Genomic DNA, 21,667 nt, shown 5'->3' with positions numbered 1-21,667 from the left:
CATAGTACGTTTAATTGTATTTACCGAATGATCAACAAAATAAAGTGGACCTATTCGCACCCACCTTCATTTTGCTTTCAAAGGTAAAGGGCTTAAAAGCAAGATCAAAAACAAGTCATTCCGCTTTTATCCGTCCCAGATAAATAAACAATATGAAAATCACACTTCTTCCCGATAATTCTGGTGAGATATAATGGGTTAATTCGCGAATAAAGTAAAACTACTACTACTACTAATAATAATAATAAGTTGAAGCATCCGAATTCAGATTTCCTGAAAAGGTGAACGTATCTCACACACACGCCTGCGCATATATAGTACCTTGCGTAACACCTTGCTTTAAAACCTCCGTCGTTATTTTATACGTACATATTAGAGACTTGGTTTGGAAATGCAGTATTTGCATTTTTCCGCAAGTGATGCGAATTTAAAGAATGATTTTTCGGCGGGTACCACGTGGATTTTAGCAACCGGCAACGAAGTACTGGCAATTACTCCGATGACAAGTTTAACGTGTACATGCAATCGAACGTTTTTATTTTTTCAACCATTCACTCCATTTTATTGCCGACACCACGTGTGATACAGGTAAACTTATGTTCAATTACAGTACATTTAACAAATGTGATCCATATTATACTGTCCGTCGCTATAAAGAGAGGCAGTAATGGGATTCTAAACTCCGCAGGTTTTTCACCTCGTTGGTTATGGTTGCAGTAAAATTATTATATTCAGCCGGGTAACATTCACATTATATCTCTTATAAATGTGCGTTTTTTCTTTTTTTGAATGCTCGAAACCAAACCATTCGTTATACTTCTATTCTTGCTTCGGTGGTTTTCTTTCTCTAAAGTATCCATGAATGTGACGATGCCAACCGTTTCAGACGTAGGAATAATACCGAGTTCTTCTCAGTTGTAGATGAAATTGATAATACGATTATTCGCGCTTGGACGCTTGTTTTTTCCACTCCGTACATGTACTTTCCTGTCTCACTTCTCCCAACTGTACCCCTATAGTCTCTGCATTTCGCTAAGCCTGTCCCGCCTTTTCCCTATTTTAATTGGTTATAAGCAGCTTCCTTTCGGGCGCATTTCCTTGTCGGACTGGAGTAGCTTGTTATCAATCGAAGTGAGTGGCATAGCAGGCTCTGCAGACTCCGCCCTAAAGCTCTTCATGCTATTTGAGTGAGAGACGAGTGGAGGTAGCCTTCAGAGCTGGTCTTACACAGTAAATGGGAGCGAATCTTTGTTAGGAAAGAGCACACTGGATAGCAAACTTCAAATCACAATATGGTTCCCGTACTAAAGCGCTCTCTGTGGATTATACTTGGCTTACACTTGTTAAATTACATCTGTATTGGAATTGCACAAAATGCAAAGGAAGGTAATGAGAGCAAAGTTTTTTTCTCCTTTGTAAAATATGTTGGATCTTGTTTTTTTATCTTCGCTTGTGTGATCTTCAGAAAAAAATCTTTAAAAAGACTGATCATCGAGGCTCAGATTTACTTCTGCATGCTTTGCGGTATTCGTGTGAGATGCTGTGGTGGTTGGCGGGGGGTGTGAGGGGGGGCAAGGAGGGGGGTCTTCACTCAGAAAATGCGCTTGACAGCACATTGACCGGATCGGGTTCGCGTTAAAGGTAACTGCGCTCCTGCACTGAAATGTGTACAATAATATTAAAGAAATAAGATGGCTCGAAAAGGGCTTTGTAGTTCCAAAGCCATTAACAGACTATGTTCTTAGCTGCGGCATTTATCTCATACGCACAGCCACTATGCAATTGAAATGGGTCAAAAGCGTATTCCGTGTTTGCAAACAGGACAAGCGATCGAAAGTTTCCCTCGGTGCGATTTTTTAGCATGTTTCCCTGTCTTTGCTTCTTCCAGAAGAAGATGAAAGGCAGTCCATCATGACATGGTTGCATTAAACATGATATGTGAACCGTGACACATAAAACTGAACGATTAAACAGCTGCTTATGAAAAATAACACCGATCTTTATTAAAGGCAGACGCTACGCAGTATTTCGTGCTTTGATGACACTAATTGCAATAGCCGAGCTGTACCAATAGCATCTATAGTTGAAAAATCGAAATACTTAATACATTCAGGGTAATAACTTTTTAAAAGAATCAATGCAGAGCTGTCAGAATAGATAAACACGATTCATTAATTTATTTATTGTTGTGACTAATGCAGAGATTAGTGACTAAATGCCGAATTAATTCGTTTAAAGGACTCACCGTTTTGTTCTACTGATACTATTTCAGAAAGGTTTCCATATACATTTCATATAACTCGACAGCATTTGTAGCAAAAGATAAGAAGACATCGTTGAGACAGTCGTACGTGATCAGTTCAATCAATCAAGCGCTTTTTTGTGTTCGCCATATGGATACATATGCATTTTAAGTGTTTTAAATGTAATTTGTCAAAAATAAAATAGGAATAAGAAATCCACTGCAAGTTGGAAAACGCATATTTTACAAAAACATTTTAACATCCTCTGAAGAAAATAAAGCGGGCGCCTGACACCTGCTGTCTTACTTCTTTAAGCTACAGTATCGCGGAAGAGAACCATCTATATATCTATACTTTTCAATTTACTATATTAAACTGAAAATGTCATCTCTGTCGCTTGGAGGCGAACTGCATCTTCTTTTCCATCTGCTGCGCTAGAGCAGATATGATGAATGAAAAGAAAGTTGCTTCTTTGTTGTAATTTTTTCCTAAGCAAAGTAGGCATTGGTAGTTTCTTGTTGTGACAACTTTGTTAAATGACTTAAAGGTTATCAAACCTCATTTAGGCTGTGGCCGACGCGATAAACAAACACGAGTGCTGCAGTGTCCGAGTCAAAACGGCCAGTAAATTAAATGGGAGTAATGCAAATACCGCAATAAAAGTGATGCTTAGTATGCTGTAAAGCAAGCGGTTGCAAGTGATGTGTAAATCGCAACAGTCGCAGGTCTAACTGGAACGGTTGAATCAGTTGATTGACTAATACAGTGTCAGTTTTTGGACGTATCAGAGAATTTGAGAGGTTAGTTTCATTGAATTAGTATGAAACTTGTTTTAACTTAATTTCCATTAAATTCTTATTTTGTTTAAAGACACATGGATTTCAAACGAAACCAAAGTTGGACGACGCGTGTAAAGACGTTTAGTGAACAAATGCTCAAAGAAACACACACATATATATATACATGTCTTTTTATTTCTGCAGTTATTTTGCTAGATTCAAAAGCACAGCAGACAGAGCTGGAGTGGATCTCTTTTCCATCGAGCGGGGTAAGGATCTTTTATTTGCCTTCTTTTAAATGTTAACATTCCACATGTACTGTGACCTTTATGCTACACTGTTATTATTATCCTGGGTCCATTTGCTGGATATATAAGTTGTAAGAGAGCTATTTTCAGTCTAGGCAATCAGGTGTAGGGCAGGTTCTTTTTTAAGTATATGTTGCCTAGATGAAAAGACATACTAATTACAGAGCAGGTCTTAATTGGGTACTTCCCTGTTGTCAATTGCGCCATTGTTGTGTGTGTTTTAAGGAAAAGTAAATTGTGATCCAAATTAGTTGCTCGAACAGTAATATGCATTCCAAAAATTCTGTAACACTTACGTATGGATAATCATAGGGAAGACGCCTTGAATTCAAGTTGTTCTGTGCAATTTAGAACAATTAAACAGTAACTTGTTTGCTTTCAACATTTCAAGGGGAGTAATTGATGAGTAATGCCTAGTTGCTATTGGCCCCTGAGATAACTAATTTTTGCTATCAGTCATAAAGGACATTGCTAGTGTTACTGTATGTCACAGTTTTACTTTTCGTATTTGGTATTTTTATTTCACTATGTAGGAACCATTTCAAAGTACTAGATAGATAGATAGATAGATAGATAGATAGATAGATAGATAGATAGATAGATAGATAGATAGATAGATACTTTATTAATCCCAAGGGGAAATTAATAACTATCATTAAGTTTAATCATGCAGCCTTATACAATCATGAATCAGTCAAGACTCTTCTGCCAAAACCATCAGTTCGTCTCACAAAACAAAAGTTATGTCAAAAGAAAGAACAGTATCTCAAAACTGTTATCAGGTTTTTTGGGTATTGCATTGTTTCATTTATTCTCCTTTAATTAACATCTTTTTCAATATGTGTTTATAGTACAGTATAATTCAAGGTTTTATCACCTGAATATATATTTTAATTAGTATGAAAACATTGAATTGTATTCTTTTACAAATATTTTAGAGCTTTTTCAAGTAAAACTTAGAAGTCTAATAATAAAATGTCTACAGACATATTGTACAGCATAAATAATAGAGAAACCACGTCTGCACAGAACATTTATAAATATATAACCATCAAAATGTTCATTCATTAATATATATATACTGTATATAATTAAATATACATTCAGTATATAATATATATGTGCATGTATAGATACTCAAAACATGCATCCACACAAACACACACACACACACACATATATATATATATATATATATATATATATATATATATATTGGTGTGCGTACTGCTTGGTTCTGGTATCGCTATCTTTGATCCTTGATTCTGTGATGGACAAGATGGGTTCAGATAAAGAATATATTTGCATCACTTGTACACAAGTGTGTTTGAATCAAGAAAAGCAAACGTGACAAAAGTAAATTATGTTTATATTAAGCAAACGATAACTAAATAATCTTTAAGAACTTGTTGCTATCGTAATAATATAAATGGGTCTAAGTTAATTCTAAAAGAAAAGTAAGTCTAATCAGTAGTATTCTTCAAACCTGGAAACAGATGAAATTAGAGCAAAAAAATATATATTTAAGAGTTATGAAATTTCAAAGCATATGCCAAGATATTCATGAAACAAATAATAATTTTTAAAGTAAAAATTAGTGAGAAAAAAAGAAGTTAAAAAAGTGAGTGTATGCTTGGCAGAAAGATTAAACATTCTCATTATTAAAGTTTCTTGATGTCACTGTAGCTCTGAAAGCATTGCTATTCCCCCATAAAATGTCTAAGAAAGGCAATTTACAGGGTGTTTGCTTATGTAAATCACGTCAATAGAAACAGCATTCCCAGTGTCTGCAGTGGGTGTTATTCTGTAGGTAAGTGACCAGTGCTACAATAGTTTAAACTCTCTTTAAAGACAGAAATTTATTTAATTATTTTGCTACCGTCAGCTCTGTTGTACTTGTGATTCAGATGTTTCAGTTGTTAGCTATATGTTACTCATTCTGGAATGTCATGCCTGTAATCAACCTTTCTAGAAGTTTCAATTATTGTCTAATCTTGAATGTCTTGTTGGGCCTGTGTAAAATCTTGATTAAATTGTGGTCAGTGAATAATATTTAGGAATTTAAAAATAAAGAAAACAATTCAAAGTTCAGTAATCTGCCTTTTCAAAATAAACCACAGTTCATAAGCTCTAGCTAGGATTTAGCTTCTGGTTTAGATTAGTGTTACCTCAATCCTCGTTAATGTCTTTAAGCCATGCATTATTTCAGCACCTTTATTCTATGTAGAGATAGAGGTTTTCAGATTAACATATATTTTGTTTCACAATGAAACATCTGTGATAATTACATTCTGATACTCAGTAAAAAATAGATTTATATTGCTGGGTTTTTTAGTAAGGCATCATGCTGGTAAATCCATTTGAAAATATTCCAGAAACATGTTTTTTCTGTGCAAAATAAATATTACACATTATGTATTCATTTTGGATTTGTAAGACTTACTCTATTGCAAGTTTTTACTTATTTCTTTAGATTACATACGCTATATGTTCAGCACTTCTTAATTTTCATTAGTGCCCCATAAATTTATTTTTGGCGATTTGAAAATTTGTATGAGATATGTCTGACCCCTGCGGTGGGTTGGCACCCTGCCCGGGATTGGTTCCTGCCTTGTGCCCTGTGTTGGCTGGGATTGGCTCCAGCAGACCCTGTGTTCGGATTCAGCGGGTTGGATAATGGATGGATGGATATGTCTGACCCTCTTGACTTTCAACATTTACACAAATTTTTTTCAGAATAGTTTACTATGAACAGCTCATATATTTCTCTAAGTGCTGTAAAATAGAGTAGCAAAACTTTCTGTACAGGATTATATAACATTTGTAAATGTAAGAACTGTTAAAATATTAAGTTTTATTTTTCTCTTGAAACTTCCAAGTCAGCCTAATATGTTAAAACTTCATATTTTGGATTTTCTGTGTTAAATTAAATATACATAAAATAAATATTTTTCAAAGCTCGCTTCTATCATTTTGTTTTTTCTTTTTAAAAGTGGAAAGCATGTAATTAAATTCTCTAATGCCAGTCTTTACAGAATAGTCACCTTTTTATTTCAGATACCATGATAATTTATGAATGAATGCAAAAAGTATATTGCTTTTTTGTTTTTGAATAATTACAAAAAGTATGTCATAGATGTTAATTTTGTGTTTTTGTTTTTCTTAGTGGGAAGAAATTAGTGGACTAGATGAGAACTACACACCCATCCGGACATATCAAGTGTGCCAGGTTATGGAACCCAACCAGAACAACTGGCTGCGGACTAACTGGATTGAAAAGGGCAATGCCCAGAGGATTTTTATTGAGCTTAAGTTCACATTGAGGGATTGTAATAGTCTACCAGGTGTGCTGGGGACATGCAAGGAAACTTTCAATCTATATTACCAAGAGACCGACTCTGATGTTGGCAGGAATATACAAGAGAGTCAGTATGTAAAAATAGATACTATTGCTGCAGATGAAAGCTTTACCCAGGGAGACCTTGGGGAGCGGAAGATGAAGCTCAATACAGAAGTGCGTGAAATTGGGCCTTTGTCTAGAAAAGGATTTTACCTGGCTTTCCAGGATGTAGGGGCCTGCATTGCTCTGGTGTCTGTCAAAGTATACTATAAGAAGTGCTGGTCAATTATTGAGAATTTAGCTGTTTTTCCAGACACAGTCACAGGATCAGAATTTTCCTCTTTGGTTGAAGTGAGAGGTACCTGTGTAAGTGACGCAGAAGAAGAGGCAGAAAATTCTCCCAGAATGCATTGCAGCGCAGAAGGCGAATGGTTGGTTCCAATCGGGAAGTGCATTTGTAAAGCAGGATTTCATCAAAAAGGAGATGCTTGTGAGCGTAAGTAGAAATTATTTTAATGACTAATACACAATTCAACAAGGAAGACAGCCGCCTGAAGTTGATTTAAATATATTTTAAGAATTATTGACTGGTAATATTTGAAAGTGCTTACCTAATTTGTTACTTCTTAGCGATCTGCACAATGATGTCAACATCTCTATTTATGAACCAGCTAAGTCATATTTACAGATATTAAATATGGTACAGGGGAAATACCAGCAGAACCTTTTTTCATGAAAAGAGAAGGAATGAATGATTAAAGAATAGTAATTCAATGGTCAGCTTACAGCTAGGTTAACTTTGGAACTACTGAGATATAATTTGAAATTACCATTAGAAGATGTAATTAGTCAGGTGATAAAATTATACCTGTTTTGTAATTAGTTTTGGGGCTGTACCCATGTATAATTTGTGTTGTTGCAAAAATAGTTTCAGTACTTTTCAAAAACACCTCACAATTTAGAACATTTTAGAAAAACACAAGTATTCAATATCGTGCCTGTGTTATTTTTACTGAGGTGCCTAGTCAATGTACTGCATAAGAACATACAAAGTTTGACTAATAAATTGGATACCATTTAGTCTACCAAGCTTGCCTGATTAAATGGTAACTAAGCAACCCTAGTTGGTCTTCCAGATATTTTGTAAAAGGTATTAAGGTTCTGTGTTTGACTACATGACATGACTACATGATTCTACATGATTCTGTAATTTGTTCTTCACAACTTTTAAGAATTATCTGGATGAGATTTTGAAACAGCTTAGCCATTAGCTAAACAAACAAGCTTGATGAACTGGATGGACACCTCTTGTTTGTTAAATTTCTTATGTTCTTATATTCTATATTCTAATGATCCTTTGCACAATGGTGTGCTTCCCAGGGACTGTCTTGAATAATGTTTGCTTTGATTTAGATCATTGTCTTGGCCTATACAATTAACTGTTTAACTGAAAAAATCCTCTAGAAAAAACTTTATTGATGTCTTTGTAGTACTAGGGTGTTGTACCGTGTTAGCCATTATGAATGTAGAGAAAAGCCAAGCAAAATGACACCTTTTATTGGCTAACTAGAAAGATTACAATATGCAAGCTTTCGAGGCAACTCAGGCCCCTTCTTCAGGCAAGATGTAATCAATGCTGATTACATCTTGCCTGAAGAAGGGGCCTGAGTTGCCTCGAAAGCTTGCATATTGTAATCTTTCTAGTTAGCCAATAAAAGGTGTCATTTTGCTTGGCTTTTCTCTTGATGTCTTTGTGAATTTTAAAGACCTGAGTCTCTTGGTGTTTCTTAGTAAGATAGGGTCTTTCAGTACAGCTATGCAGTTCGAGAGCTGCGAAATCTGTTTTGTAGTGATGTGACCACTGCTGTGCATAATAGTCCAGATGTGGACTTACTAGTGCATTAGATAGTCTAAGCATAATTCCCCTTGATTTATATTCAGCATTTTTTACAAAATAGGTGAACATTTTATTTGTTTTCTGAACAATTAGTGCATAATTCCTGGATGATGAGAATGTTGCACGAACAAAAATCCGTATACATTTTTAGAAGTTGTTTCTTGAATATGAAAGTTGCCCATCTTATATTTTTACTTTTTATTCATATTTCTAACATGTATTTGTACTTGTGATTATATTCAGATATAGCATCTGCTGTGGTTCATTCCCCAATCAGATGTAAACCCTTGCCAACCCTCTCTCAGTTGAGTAGCTCAGTCAGCATTAGTGTTAACACTGAGGATAGTGGCATCACAACACTTGTAATAGTCCCTGTTTTTGGAATAATAGTAATCACTTGAAAAATAACAAAAATGGTCTTCAAAATAACAACAAAATTTTGTTTATTTGATCATATGTGACAAAAAGTATTTACACAGTTGTTCAAAAGTAAATAAACCATATAATAAGTAATGTGATGAAAAGTAATTAACTGGCTGCTAAAGAGAGTTAAATAAAAGACAATTTTTCCCCTCTGGGATTAATACAGTGCACCAAATACCAAAAAAAACGTACATTAAATTTGCATCAGTAGAATAGAGAATTATGTGAAGTGTGAATTGTCACGCGGTTCCTTAATTACTATAAGGTTTTGCGGACTTGCACCTGATACTCTGAAAGCATAATAATGAAACATACTCTTTCAACATTTCATTGTTTAATACAATGAAAGAGACATATTGTACCAGATGAATGATAAGAAAGTGCCATTCTTCTTTTTTTGGGGTGATCCATATACATTCCTTGAGATTAATTTGGCATGTTTAAAGGCCTTTTCAAGAAAAACTGAAGAAGTAATGAAAACATTGAAATTATTTTCTAAAATTTGTCATTTCTATGAATAAATCTTTTTAGGTAGTGAAGTTTTCAACTGCAAATGCAGAAAAATAAATTTTATTTTTTACGCATAGTTTCACATATTTGGCACTATCCCAAAGTTCTTTTACTTGTGCTGTTAAAAGAATTTTAAATATCATGGAGAATTTTAAATATTGTGTTTAATTGCTGCTGCCTTACACTCTGAGGAGACTAGGTTCAAATCCAGACCAGGACATTTCATGTGTAATAGGCTGAGTGTTTTCATCGTGTTTGCATGTGGATTATTTTTGAATGGCATACATATTAGATTGAGTAGGGGCTGAATTAAATATTTGTGAGTGAGTGTAACATTGTGTGTAAGTGTGCTCTGAGATAGACTGGTATACCTTATTCTGTGATGTTTCCTGATTTACGCCAGTGTTCTGTGGATTGGCTTTGGCCCCTAAATTGGATTAACTGAACTAGAAAATTGATGGCCGGATGGAATTGTAGCTATAAAGTTGAAAGATAAGCAAAATAAGTGAATGTGCAACAAATCACACAGTATGGAAATAGAAGCTTTAGCGTTGTAGTTTTCAGACCATCTTTTTTAAGGTAATTTCACTGCTTTCTTAGGTATTGTAGATATATCCATTTGTATATAAGAAAAAGGAAAATCAAAGCATAATCTAATTCTCTGCTTTATACAGTCATAGTGAATGTGGTATGCACACTTCATGCATGCTGCAACATTCTATCCTTTCTATGATTTAAATGACTAACCATATATGGTATTCATGTCTACATGTGTATAATAACAATGACTAATTCTCTGTTTGTTAGACACAGTGTTGAAGATATCATGGTAATAGCAAATTACAAACAGTTGTCCATAATTGAATTCAGTGTTAATTTTATACTACACAGGCTCTTAATTTATAACTGTACCTTTATTGACACTGGGATTAAACGATAACTTGCTCTCAAGTTTAGCCCTGTGTTCAGCTACAGAAGTGTTCATATTTTGGCAGAGTTCCAAGGCAATCGCTTGCTGAATACACTAGCTTGGAATGAGTCCAAAAGCTCATTTTCAATATTCCTCCATCCTTCTATTACTGACCCCTTATAGCACAAAAACAAATAGCTGCACCGTGCTGGCAGATTTTAATGCTCAAGGGTCTTTTTAATAATCCTGATAGGAAATAAATGTACATTTTTCTAATTTTTACTCTTAGAAATGCAGTACCCAAATTGTTAGTCACTGTGTTATGATAAAGCTACATCACACATGGGAATAGGCAGTGTGAGTTTGGTAATGTTAATAAGTTTCAATAATGGATTTAATGATAATTTACAACTTTCAAAAGCTTGAATTCTGTGAACTTTGTAAATGTAAGTCAATGGATGAAATACATGAATCTTAAACAGATTAAAATATTTACCTTTTAATAAAGCAAATGTAGCAATTTAGGACAGTTTTGTAATAAGTGAAATTTTATAACTATTTGTTTATGTAATAAGTACATTTTTAGTGTGACTAGCAAATTAGGATTGGAATTAATTGAACTCGATCAATTCATTTTTGTAGTAAGTAAAAACTGATCTGAAGTGGTGTAGAAGATAATATTTTTGACAGCATGCCTTTGTTTTGAAATTCCACCTTTGTTATTGTGAGGAAAAATTCCAGTTTGGTTTATTATAAGGATTTTTCAGTGAAAATTCTCACTTGCCAGTAACAACAGAAGCCGATGTTATAGGTAGGAAATGTGCAAAGAAGTTATTGTAAGGTAAACTTTTCTCATTTTTGAAGCAATTTAAGATAGACATGGGCAATAAAGAAGCCATTTTTTTAATTAAATTACATTGATAATATTGTGTATTTATATTTTGTATATGTTTCCTTGGAATGTATTACACACACATTTTATTACTTATTATATACATATTTTTTACAAAAAATCATTTGTTAGCAAAGGCAATATCCCACAATAATACTGGAATTAAATCTTTATGACACACGAAGTGTTAAATATCATCATTGCTGTGCCGCAAAATATGTGCCGCAGTCCTAAGAGACAGTGTTTTTCTCTAGAGTGTGTCTTTTTTCGTGAATAACTGTGGTAAGACAGAATGGTTTATTCTGGCCTAAACACAGAATACATACAAGTGTAAAAAGGCCTGTATAAAATATTAAATAGATGGGAGCGGGGCTGTAAATGAGATGAGCTGTCAGTCATGTCATTTGAGAAGCCCTCTCTGTGCTTGCATGAGCTTTCTCTAAAATGTGTTGTGATCAAGTCATTCATCACAGCCGGGGAAGACGGAGAGAGGGCAGCTTGTCTTTCACTTAAAAAAAAAAGTCTTCATTTAACTATTTGTGCACTGTTTGTCTTTAATAAACATCATTTCTTTCTGTTTAGGAGCAGACAATACTATCTCTGCAGAAGAGTAAAAAAACACACAACAAAACAAAATAATTTGTATGCAGTCCACAGAACAGCCTTCATTATTAGAAATTGTACATAAAAGGGAGTTTTCTCTAACATAAGCTTTTGCTTAAATGGTCCTTTTGAATCCTGTCCTTAGTTAAGAACAATAATTTCTAAAGACAGTCATTGGCATGTTAATTAAGGTTTTACTACTTATGTGTACCTGCAGCATTAGGCATAAATTAAGTGGGGGGAGGGTAGCACATTTTGAACAATGCATCTTCATTAACACATAATTAAAGACCCATCTTTAGTTGACACCCACCCGCATTAATGGGTTTAGGGGAACGTTATTTTAATATAATAAAAAATCTCATAAAGCAGCCTTTCTATCCATGGCCTATCAAACCTTCAGTCCTGCCACCATGCAGTCTTTTCAAAAATGCAAAGGGAATTTATACTGAAGCCTAAATTCAAGTTTTGCATCATGTTTATATTAGTAAAAAGAAATGTAATCTTTGGCTTTATATATGGCATTTAAATTATTGCTACACTTTACTTGACTTCTGAGCATTCCATCCATTTTTTTCAATAAGAGATGATACCTAATAGGTGCCACTTTTCACTTCTGAGAAAAGTTTTAACATTTCATGTTCATTCCATGGGCAGTCACACAGCAACTGTATCAGTGGAAAGGTATGACTCAGATTTTAAAATGGCCCGGCTATGCCTTTTTTGAAATTCTGGTTGATGTTTCAGAGACAGTGATTAATGGTTGACACCCTGCCGTTAAGTGCCGTAATTCAATAGGAAATGCATATCACAGCTAAGGTGTGTATAGTGCCTCAATGAAGACACCCAGAGGCCCACAAGAGTTTTCTTTTGCATTTCAAATGTTGAAAAACCACCTCAGTTTGACACTAGCTTGATTGATAAGGTGTGGATTTGTGGACCAAATGTTCATGTCGTCCGTTACAAGTGTTCCAAAGCTTAATTATGTAAATGTTGTACATGTCAGATCTCACAGGCTGTCTCGGGGTGATCTGTTAAAATAAAAGTAAATTCTTGATGGATTGGGTTAAAGTCACTTGTCAGTATGTGGTGTGATTGAAAAGCTTTTTTTTTTTTTTGCATCTTTTACTTCCGCATTGCATATCCATTTACACAGAAGGCTCATGGACAGGTATGCACTGGATATGACAAGACAATTTTTCATTTTGTACTTTTAAAAATAATAGTGCACTGAGTGGTTTTTAAAGCACATCATTCCCAATAGTTATTAATGTCTCGTTGGCTAATTATGCTATTAGAAAAGCTGTGTTATTACAAAAAATAAAGGATGTTAATAAATGTAGGCTGATTAATATATTCCCAACAATGAACTGCAGATATATTGGATATTTCATACATCTATGTTTCATAAAGAATTCTTTGCAGTTTCAAAAAAATTTGTTCTGCACAATCTTAGTCAGTGCTTAAAGTACAAAAATGCTACCAGGCTTTATTCTTAAGTTTAAGTTTTATTTTGTGGCTTATGATACAATTAAAATGTCCCAAGTGAAATTAGTCTAGTTATTAGACAGTTAAAAAAACACAGCATTAGGCATAGGGAAGTCAAATAAATTGGTTCTATATGAAGTTGTTGATTTTTCTTCTAAAGAAGAGTAAAGTGTAAAGTTGTAAGCTTGTAGTCGCTGTATACAACTTAGTCATTTCCTCTACCACCATATGTACACATACATTCAGATAATCATCCTGACAATGAAAGGGTTAAAGTTTTCACACAAGTCACATATCACTTTCCTTGAAATGCCAGAGGGAAACTGAGTTAAACGGTAAGACATTGTCTCCACTGACACGATGTTCGCCTGTCCAATTGCATCTTTCCCAACAGACGAAAGCAAGCAATTACAAAAAAGACATCTGTGCCAAGGTTTAGATAGCTAAACTGTGTAAGCTTAAGAGTATAAAATGTATGGAACCCGGATCGATAGAAATGTCTAGACCTGTTAGCACAAATAAAGATGAAGGCTGCTGAGTAGCTTCGAAAGGTCCTTTGTTGTTGGGAAAAAAAAGAGGCAAAAGCAGTGACGCTTCAGGGGACCAGGGTCAACTAGTACTATCATCCATCTTCCGCTATGGCAGTGTCCTGTCAGGTCTGGATTCACAATGCTAAACAGAAGAGGCAGGGTTTTATTGTTAACACCAGCCCATTCTCAACCAAGTGTAAATGAAGTTAATATTCACTGACCTTATGCATAGCCAATGAGGACCTCTGGTGTCACCTTGGAAATAATGCTATCTGACACCAAGCAGCAAATTTTGCAGATTATTTGTGGGGATTTTTGCTGACTAAGTAATACTTGTAACCATCACACTCAGGCTTTTGTTAAATTATTGTTGCTATTTAATCTGATTTTGCCATCTGACCTTTTTTCTGTGTGAATTTGCAGAAGAACGTATTATATTCACATACATGACACATATGATTGGGCTGATCTCCGGCTGGCCATGCAGAAATATGTCATCGTAGAGCAAAGCTTTTTTTATTGTTGTGTGATCAAACATGTTTATGAGCAACATGTTTGTTCTTGTTTCTATGTGTTCTACACAATTAAATTGTCATACATAAGCAATGGATTTTATCTGTTTTCAAAAATTACATCACAGTTTAGAATTAAGGACTTTAAATATGTTAAGACTGTTAATAAGGTGAAACTGGAACTTTGAAAAAACTTTTACTTTTACACAAAATCTAATCCATTCAAAACTTCTGCATCTTTAGTATTTAAAAGAATATCACACATATCTATGTTCAGATCAGTGTAAATTATAATACATAGACATATACAAACTATATATATGCATTGAATTTCAGAACCCATTTTATTTATTCTGATTTTTAAATTATGGGGAGAATAGCAGAGTGAGACTGAACATAAAACAGAAACAATTCCTAGATGAGATGTAAGTCAATTGCTGAGTATCAACACTCATACAACCACACTCATTATGCTGGACCAGTTTAGAATTACAAGTTCATTTTACTTGTGATATGGGAAGTGGTAGGAATATACAGATAAAGTGAGAAAGTGCATATGAACATGAAGAGAACATTTGAACTCTGCACGCAGAGTGTTTAACCAAAGATGGCTAAGTCCATGGAGCCATAAGTCTGGTATATATACTGATCAGCCACAACATTAAAACCACCTGACTAATAATGTATAGGTTGCCCTTGCAAGACTTCTTAAGGTATTCTGTGATATCTGGCACTAAGACATTGGCAGCAGATTCTTCCTGTACGTTGTGTGGTAGGGCCTCCATGGACTGGACTTGTTTTTCCAGCACATCCCACAGATGCTCAGTCATACTGAGATCTGGGGAATTTTGAGGCCTGGTCAACACCTTGATCTCTTTGTCATTTTCTTCAAACCATTCCTGACCTTTTTTTGCAGTGTGGCAGAACACATTATCCTTCAGAAAAGAGACCACAGCCATCAAGGAATATTGTTGCCATGAAGTTGTGTTTGTAGTCTGAAACAATCTTTAGGTAGGTGCTAGGTGTCAAAGTAACATCCATATGAATGCCATAACCCATGGTTTTCCAGCAGAAGATCGCGCAGAACATCATCAAACTATATAACTGGCTTTCCTTCTTCCTATAGTGCATCCTGCTGCCATGTTTTCCCCAGGTAAACAGTGCACACGTACCTGGCCATCCACATTATCTAAAAAAAAATGTGATTCACCAGCCCAAGCCACTTCTTCCATTACTTCATGGTCCACTGCCCATTGTAGTCGCTTTCTGTGGTGGACAAGGATCAGCATAAACATTCTGACTGATCTGCGGATATGCACTGTGTGTTCTGATGCCTTTCTGTCATGGTCACCTACAATAGTTCTTCTCTGGAATCAGAACAGACAGGCTAGCCTTTGCTACCCACATGTATCAATGACCTTGTTGCTGGTTCATTGGTTGTTCTTTTTTGGATCACTTTTGGTAGGTACTAACCAGAGCATACCAGGAATAATTCAAAAGACCTGCAGTTTTGAAGAATCTGACCCAGCAGTCTATCCATCACAATTTGGCTTTTGTCAGACTCACTCAGATTTTTACACTTGTGCATTTTTTCTGTTCTAACATGTCACCTTGAAAAATTGACAGTTCACTTGTTGCCTAATATATCCCATCCCTTGACAGGTGCATGTATATTTACATACACACACACACATATCTTTGCATTATTTGACAGTTAAACTATTTCAACCATTCTATGATCTGCTTCTCGCAACTGAAATGAGGGCACCGTGGCGGATGTTAGCTGACTTGCTGACCAACCACAAGAGTTACCTGGTAGGTAACCACCCATACAATCTGATTGTGACACAGACTACGAATGCAATGAATGTAATTACCCCGATCTACATGCTGTGAAATGAATGAACCACACGCCGTGGCGCAACGTTAGAGGCTTCGACTCTGGCACTGACGTCCAAGGTTCAATTCCCGAGAGGGGGGTGCAGTGAGTGTGTACGCCTGATGAGCCCAGAATTAGGGCGAAACACGTGTCGCGTACTCTTTGCATTATTTGACAGTAAACTATTTCAACCATTCTATGATCTGCTTCGCGCAACTGAAATGAGGGCACCGTGGCGGATGTTAGCTGACTTGCTGACCAACCACAAGCGTTACCTGGTAGGTAACCACCCATACAATCAGATTGTCACACAGACTATGAATGCAATGAAAATATATATATATATATATATATATATATATATATATATATATATATATATATATATATATATATATATATAATATATACCAAGAGAGAGGCAGTTCACATACTGTATGCAGTTCAATTTAGTATTCTACTTGTGATGCTTACATAATGCTTACATAATTTAGAGAAAAGTAAATCTTTTGCTTTTGCATCATACTTTTAGGAAATTTGCATTGCATTCTATTTACTGGCTCCAATACTTGATGCATATATAAAATAGAAAGGGTAAAGAAGTACAACACTCAGAAAAAAAGAACAAAGAATGCAAATAACTACCATGTCCCTCCGGGATCCATTGGATTACAAAGGCCCACTGTCTAGTGTGAGACAGCTAGGTCATTTACACTGCAAAAAGGTGAGACAGGTGTTTTTTTTTTAAACACAAGGAAACTCCCTCTAATCCACTGCATGCCTGGTTTTTACTTCCATACCGTATTTATAGGCTTAGGGATTCTTTCTACAACTATAGTAGCCTTTCTATAGTTTACATAGGGACCAGACATTCAAATGTAAAAGTCATGATAAATGGAACTGCCACCTCGTAAAATTCGTTCAGGCAAATAAATCTAAAAAAAGAAAAACTAAACAAAAAATGGAACACATTTTTATTTAAATATATTGTATGCTCATGTTTAACCTGGATACTGCTAGCATGTAAATATTTCACTATAACCTATAATTCTATGTAATGATAACAGAATTTCTTAAAAAAGCACAATTTTATTCACTATTTACTAATTTTCTTATTTATTAATTAGAATCTTAATTGTCAGTACTATTTAAACATTTAATCATTTCCAATATTATAAGAAGTGATCACTGGAAGAAGCGTTGTACGATGCAGACATGACTGGTGTCTTTTTTGAGGTTGGAGTGTTGTTGAATAACAGGTAAGCATTTCTTCACTGATCTATACTTTGTGGACCATGGGGAGCACCAGCAGCCCCAACCTGACACAAACAGACGTGGGACACAAGTGTAATCCATCCATCCATCCATTATCCAACCTGCTATATCCTAACTACAGGGTCATGGGGGTCTGCTGGAGCCAATCCCAGCCAACACAGGGCTCAAGGCAGGAAACAAACCCCAGGCAGGGCGCCAGCCCACCGCAGACAAGTGTAATCAAACGCTTTTATTTTTTTCTCTTTTCCCCATGGGAAATGCCTTACCCCGTTTCCCACATGTACAGCACAGTCACAAGCACAGCCAAAAGCACACTTCTCTTCTTTCCTTTTCCTCCTTTTCTTTCTCTTTGTTCACAACCATTCCTCTCGGCAAGCTTCATCTTCTCCCACCCGACTCCAGGAGTAGTGGCTGCTGGCTCCTTTTACAATGCACCCGGAAGTGCGCCAGGTTCTCATTGATCTACTTCCGGCAGCACTTACAGGTGTGGTGGAAGTGCTGAAATCAAGGGCTCAGCTGGTGCTGCACCAAACTCCAGCTCCCATGGAACATGGAGTCCAAGGCACTGCTGCAGCCTAGGAGGGCTGCCACCTAGTGCTCCAGGGAAGGTAATGCTCTAGAGATGCTCCCTCCCCTTGTCCTTCCAACGTAGAGGCACCCCAATCGTCTGCACAGATAGAAAATTTGTTAAGAAAGGTAAAGGTCTGTGTGTTGCTTATTCAGTTAAAGGTGGAGATATAGGAATGTGCTAGGGCATCAGAGGATCAATTATATTTGTAGTCCAAGAGATGTAATAGCTGAAAGTCATCAACATGTTAATATCAAAATATTGCATAACATTCTCAAAATCATTTAATTCAATTCAGGGTCATGGAGACTGGAATATAATCAGGGAGTATTTGATGCAAACAGCCTTGGAATAAGCACAAGTCCATTCGCAGGACCCATTCACATGCACACACCCACACCCACATAGGGTCAATTTGGAATTGCCCATCAACCTAACCAGCCCTTCTCTGGGGATGTGGGAAGAAAACCCACCTAGACACTGCTAGAAAGTGTATTTTTCCAATGAACTGTGGGATATGAACCCAGGAGACTGGATCAATGAAGCACCAGCCCAACCAAACCCATATAAAAACACTTACAATAATTTGACAGTCTTATAAAGGTAAAACTGTATTTGAAAGGCAGGGGCAAACAATGTAAAATAATGTGATTGCAGAGAGACAATCACAATTAGGGAAATACCGTAGGCAATATTTAGTATACAGAGTTACAGTATTTAAAATGTGATTATTACATGTTGGGTATTTTCAGTCAAATCAGCTGTCATGAATATAATTATCAAATACATGAATATATTCCTTATATTTTTCAGTGTCAGTTTGACAAGTTTGGCAGTGCTTATATTTTCTTATGAACATGAAAACAATGTGATGAGTATACTGAGGACTCTAACTGACATTCTATTTATAAGGAAACAAAACATTGAAAAAATGTTGAATTTTCATTAAGCATTAGAACATAAACTTAAAATAAAATAAAGTGTTGATAGAACATTTTTTTAAATGATAAAAATGCCTTAGAGGAGATTTGAAGAACAATTCTGACATAACCATAAAATTTATATTTTCATTGAACCGCTTATCCAATAAACACATTATAACACAAAACCTCTTTTTAATTATACAGTTCAGTTTTTGCATTATACTTGGAAAATTTATAACTTAAGGGTAAAAATGATGTGTACCCATGTACCTTAGGCATAAGATTTTATACAATTTGCCTCATGGTGGTGCCCTTTTAATGTTGATTTAGTAACAAAGATATTGCATGTTTAAAAAATCACATGAGATGTAGCTTCAAATGTGAAGATTATGTTGGTGTTGTGAATATAGTTGTTAATTCAGTTTTCAATTATATGTTTAGTATAAAGTTTACTGTAATAAATGCATTTGTTCTACAGTAAATATTGGGTAAACCATATATGGATTGTTGATAAATATGTGACTTCTTAAATGAGCTACTTAATAAGTTATGCTATGGAAAGTTCATGATGTTTCAGTTATGTTACAGAGTGACAATATAGTAATCATTGTTAAAATGTATTCAGCAAACAGGCACATAATATTAATTGTGTTACTTTTCCGAGGTTGTTTCTGCAGTCATTGGATGTCTTGATATTAGATGTAATTTTGATTTTATTTACATAGATGTAATTTTGATTTTATTTACATTTGCAATCATAACTAAATAGATATGTTTTTGTAATGGAGTGAGTCTTGAAAAAATGTATTTATTTGCTATATGCATGGCAATGGTGGGGGTCTCTGTCTTTAGTCACATCATCACTTTTTTACCCGAGAGTAATTTTTTTGTTGATGTATTAGAAAATAATTCTCTTAGTGTGTTAAATATAAATTGGTCAGTGAAACTGCAAATTGGCATTGGATTTTGCCCTTTTTAAACACAGTACATACCAAAGTATGATCAGTTTTCTTCTGACATGATAACAATGGTAATTTTAATTAGCATAATGGAAAAAAAATTTTACTACGAATTTAACCTCTGGTTCTTTTGATACAGATATAAAAGTCAGAATTACAAATATAGTACCTTTGTATATCTATGGTTGGATTGGTAGCAGCCAGTTTAAACCGTACCAGTTTGCCATAAACAAGAGACTAATAATTTTTTGTTTGGTCGTTCATACATTTTGGCATTTTTTTATTTAACCTCAGACTCATATCTGAAATCTTACCTGTTAAATCCTATTAAATTGACAAACTGACAGCGAGTCTTAAGACTCCTGAAAGCAACTAAACACAGTTCCTGCCAATTTCCTGTAACTTAATATTCAGATCAAAATAATGAATAGCATAGTGTTTGGAGACTTCATTCATTACTTGCACATCTTGTTATGTTATTTACATACTGTTCTGTATTTTTTTTTAGCCAAAGCATTAACTGTAAGCTCCTGATGTTAACCATTTAATTGACATTTTATAATTCTCTTTAACATAATCTTTTACACACTGAATATAGCAAAATTTAACAACATTGAAAAGAAAATTACTCATTTTACTCTACCAAAATATTTGGTGCTGTATTTGAAGTGCTTCATGCTAATGGTATTACCAATTTTTCTTAAATGTGATGTGAGAGATTATTTTAAAGAAAAGTGTGACTGATATTGATTTAATTTTGTGTGAGCAAATTCTCCTAGTGTTGCAGGAACAAGGAATTGATTTAGTTTACACCTCATTGGACAAGATTATTCATTTAAATGAAACAAACTGATAGATTATAACTCTGAATTCACAATTTTTTTAAAATTAAAACATATTTGTCTTCTAGTATAATTTAATAACTGAAAATCATAAGACATGTACATTTGAAACTAAAGCCATCTGAAGTTAACAGCCTTCTCATCAACAATGCTTTCTGAAAGGCTGCACATCTTATTTCATAATCAAAATGATATGACATTATGATGTTTTTATATGGACAGCTAAAGTTCAATAATATTACCCATATCAGATAAATACCAGAACAGGATGGACTTACTAGTTTATGCTTTTTATGTAGACATTCCTGGAAATATACCTTGAATTTTGTTGAGTCAGATACCATTATTGATTGATAGTGTGTACAGTCTTTTTATTATTCAGAATTACCTTAATTATTGCAAAGTTCAGTAACTTCATGGTTATGAGGAGTCAGATTAGATATTATTTAGGCATTTTATTTAAGAAAGAATACACTAGGGATTTCATGGTTGTCACATGATTAGTGTATTGTACACAAAAGGCTGTATTTTAATGATTGCTTTGCCTTGTGTTGCAGCATTAAGAATCTTTGGCATGCAGATGCAATTGGTGTACACACAAACATTAATTATAGAGGAGACAGGAAGAAAAAAATGTTTTTCGGTGTGGTCTTACAGGGAAAAAAAATATTTTCTTCTTGTACATCTCTTTCTCTTTTACTTTCCTTTGTCCACTGTCCTTTTGTCAGATACTGTATTTCCCTGACCATGAGCTGCAGATGTCTGCTGGGAATCTCCTGTGCTTAT

The 21,667-nt window shown here is 34.9% G+C and overlaps 1 protein-coding gene across 3 annotated transcripts in view; it reads left to right on the top strand.

The window, feature by feature from the left end:
* Window positions 1–1,204: 1,204 nt before the first annotated feature.
* The window catches only part of epha7 (eph receptor A7), a 141,467-nt gene continuing 121,004 nt past the window's right edge, over window positions 1,205–21,667 (top strand). For 2 of the 3 annotated variants that reach the window (XM_051925659.1, XM_051925657.1), the window contains exons 1-3: window positions 1,205–1,386; window positions 3,227–3,291; window positions 6,497–7,166. In XM_051925659.1, the coding sequence (XP_051781619.1) occupies window positions 1,293–1,386; window positions 3,227–3,291; window positions 6,497–7,166 (829 nt within the window). In that variant the 5' untranslated portion in view covers window positions 1,205–1,292. The remainder of the gene's footprint in view (window positions 1,387–3,226; window positions 3,292–6,496; window positions 7,167–21,667) is intronic. The other variant, XM_051925658.1, reaches the window with a different exon arrangement.

Source organism: Erpetoichthys calabaricus, chromosome 3 (assembly GCF_900747795.2).
Source record: "Erpetoichthys calabaricus chromosome 3, fErpCal1.3, whole genome shotgun sequence".
Lineage (NCBI taxonomy): Eukaryota > Metazoa > Chordata > Cladistia > Polypteriformes > Polypteridae > Erpetoichthys > Erpetoichthys calabaricus.
Note: the sequence above shows the minus strand (reverse complement) of the source record. Positions and strands in the feature narration are given on the sequence as shown.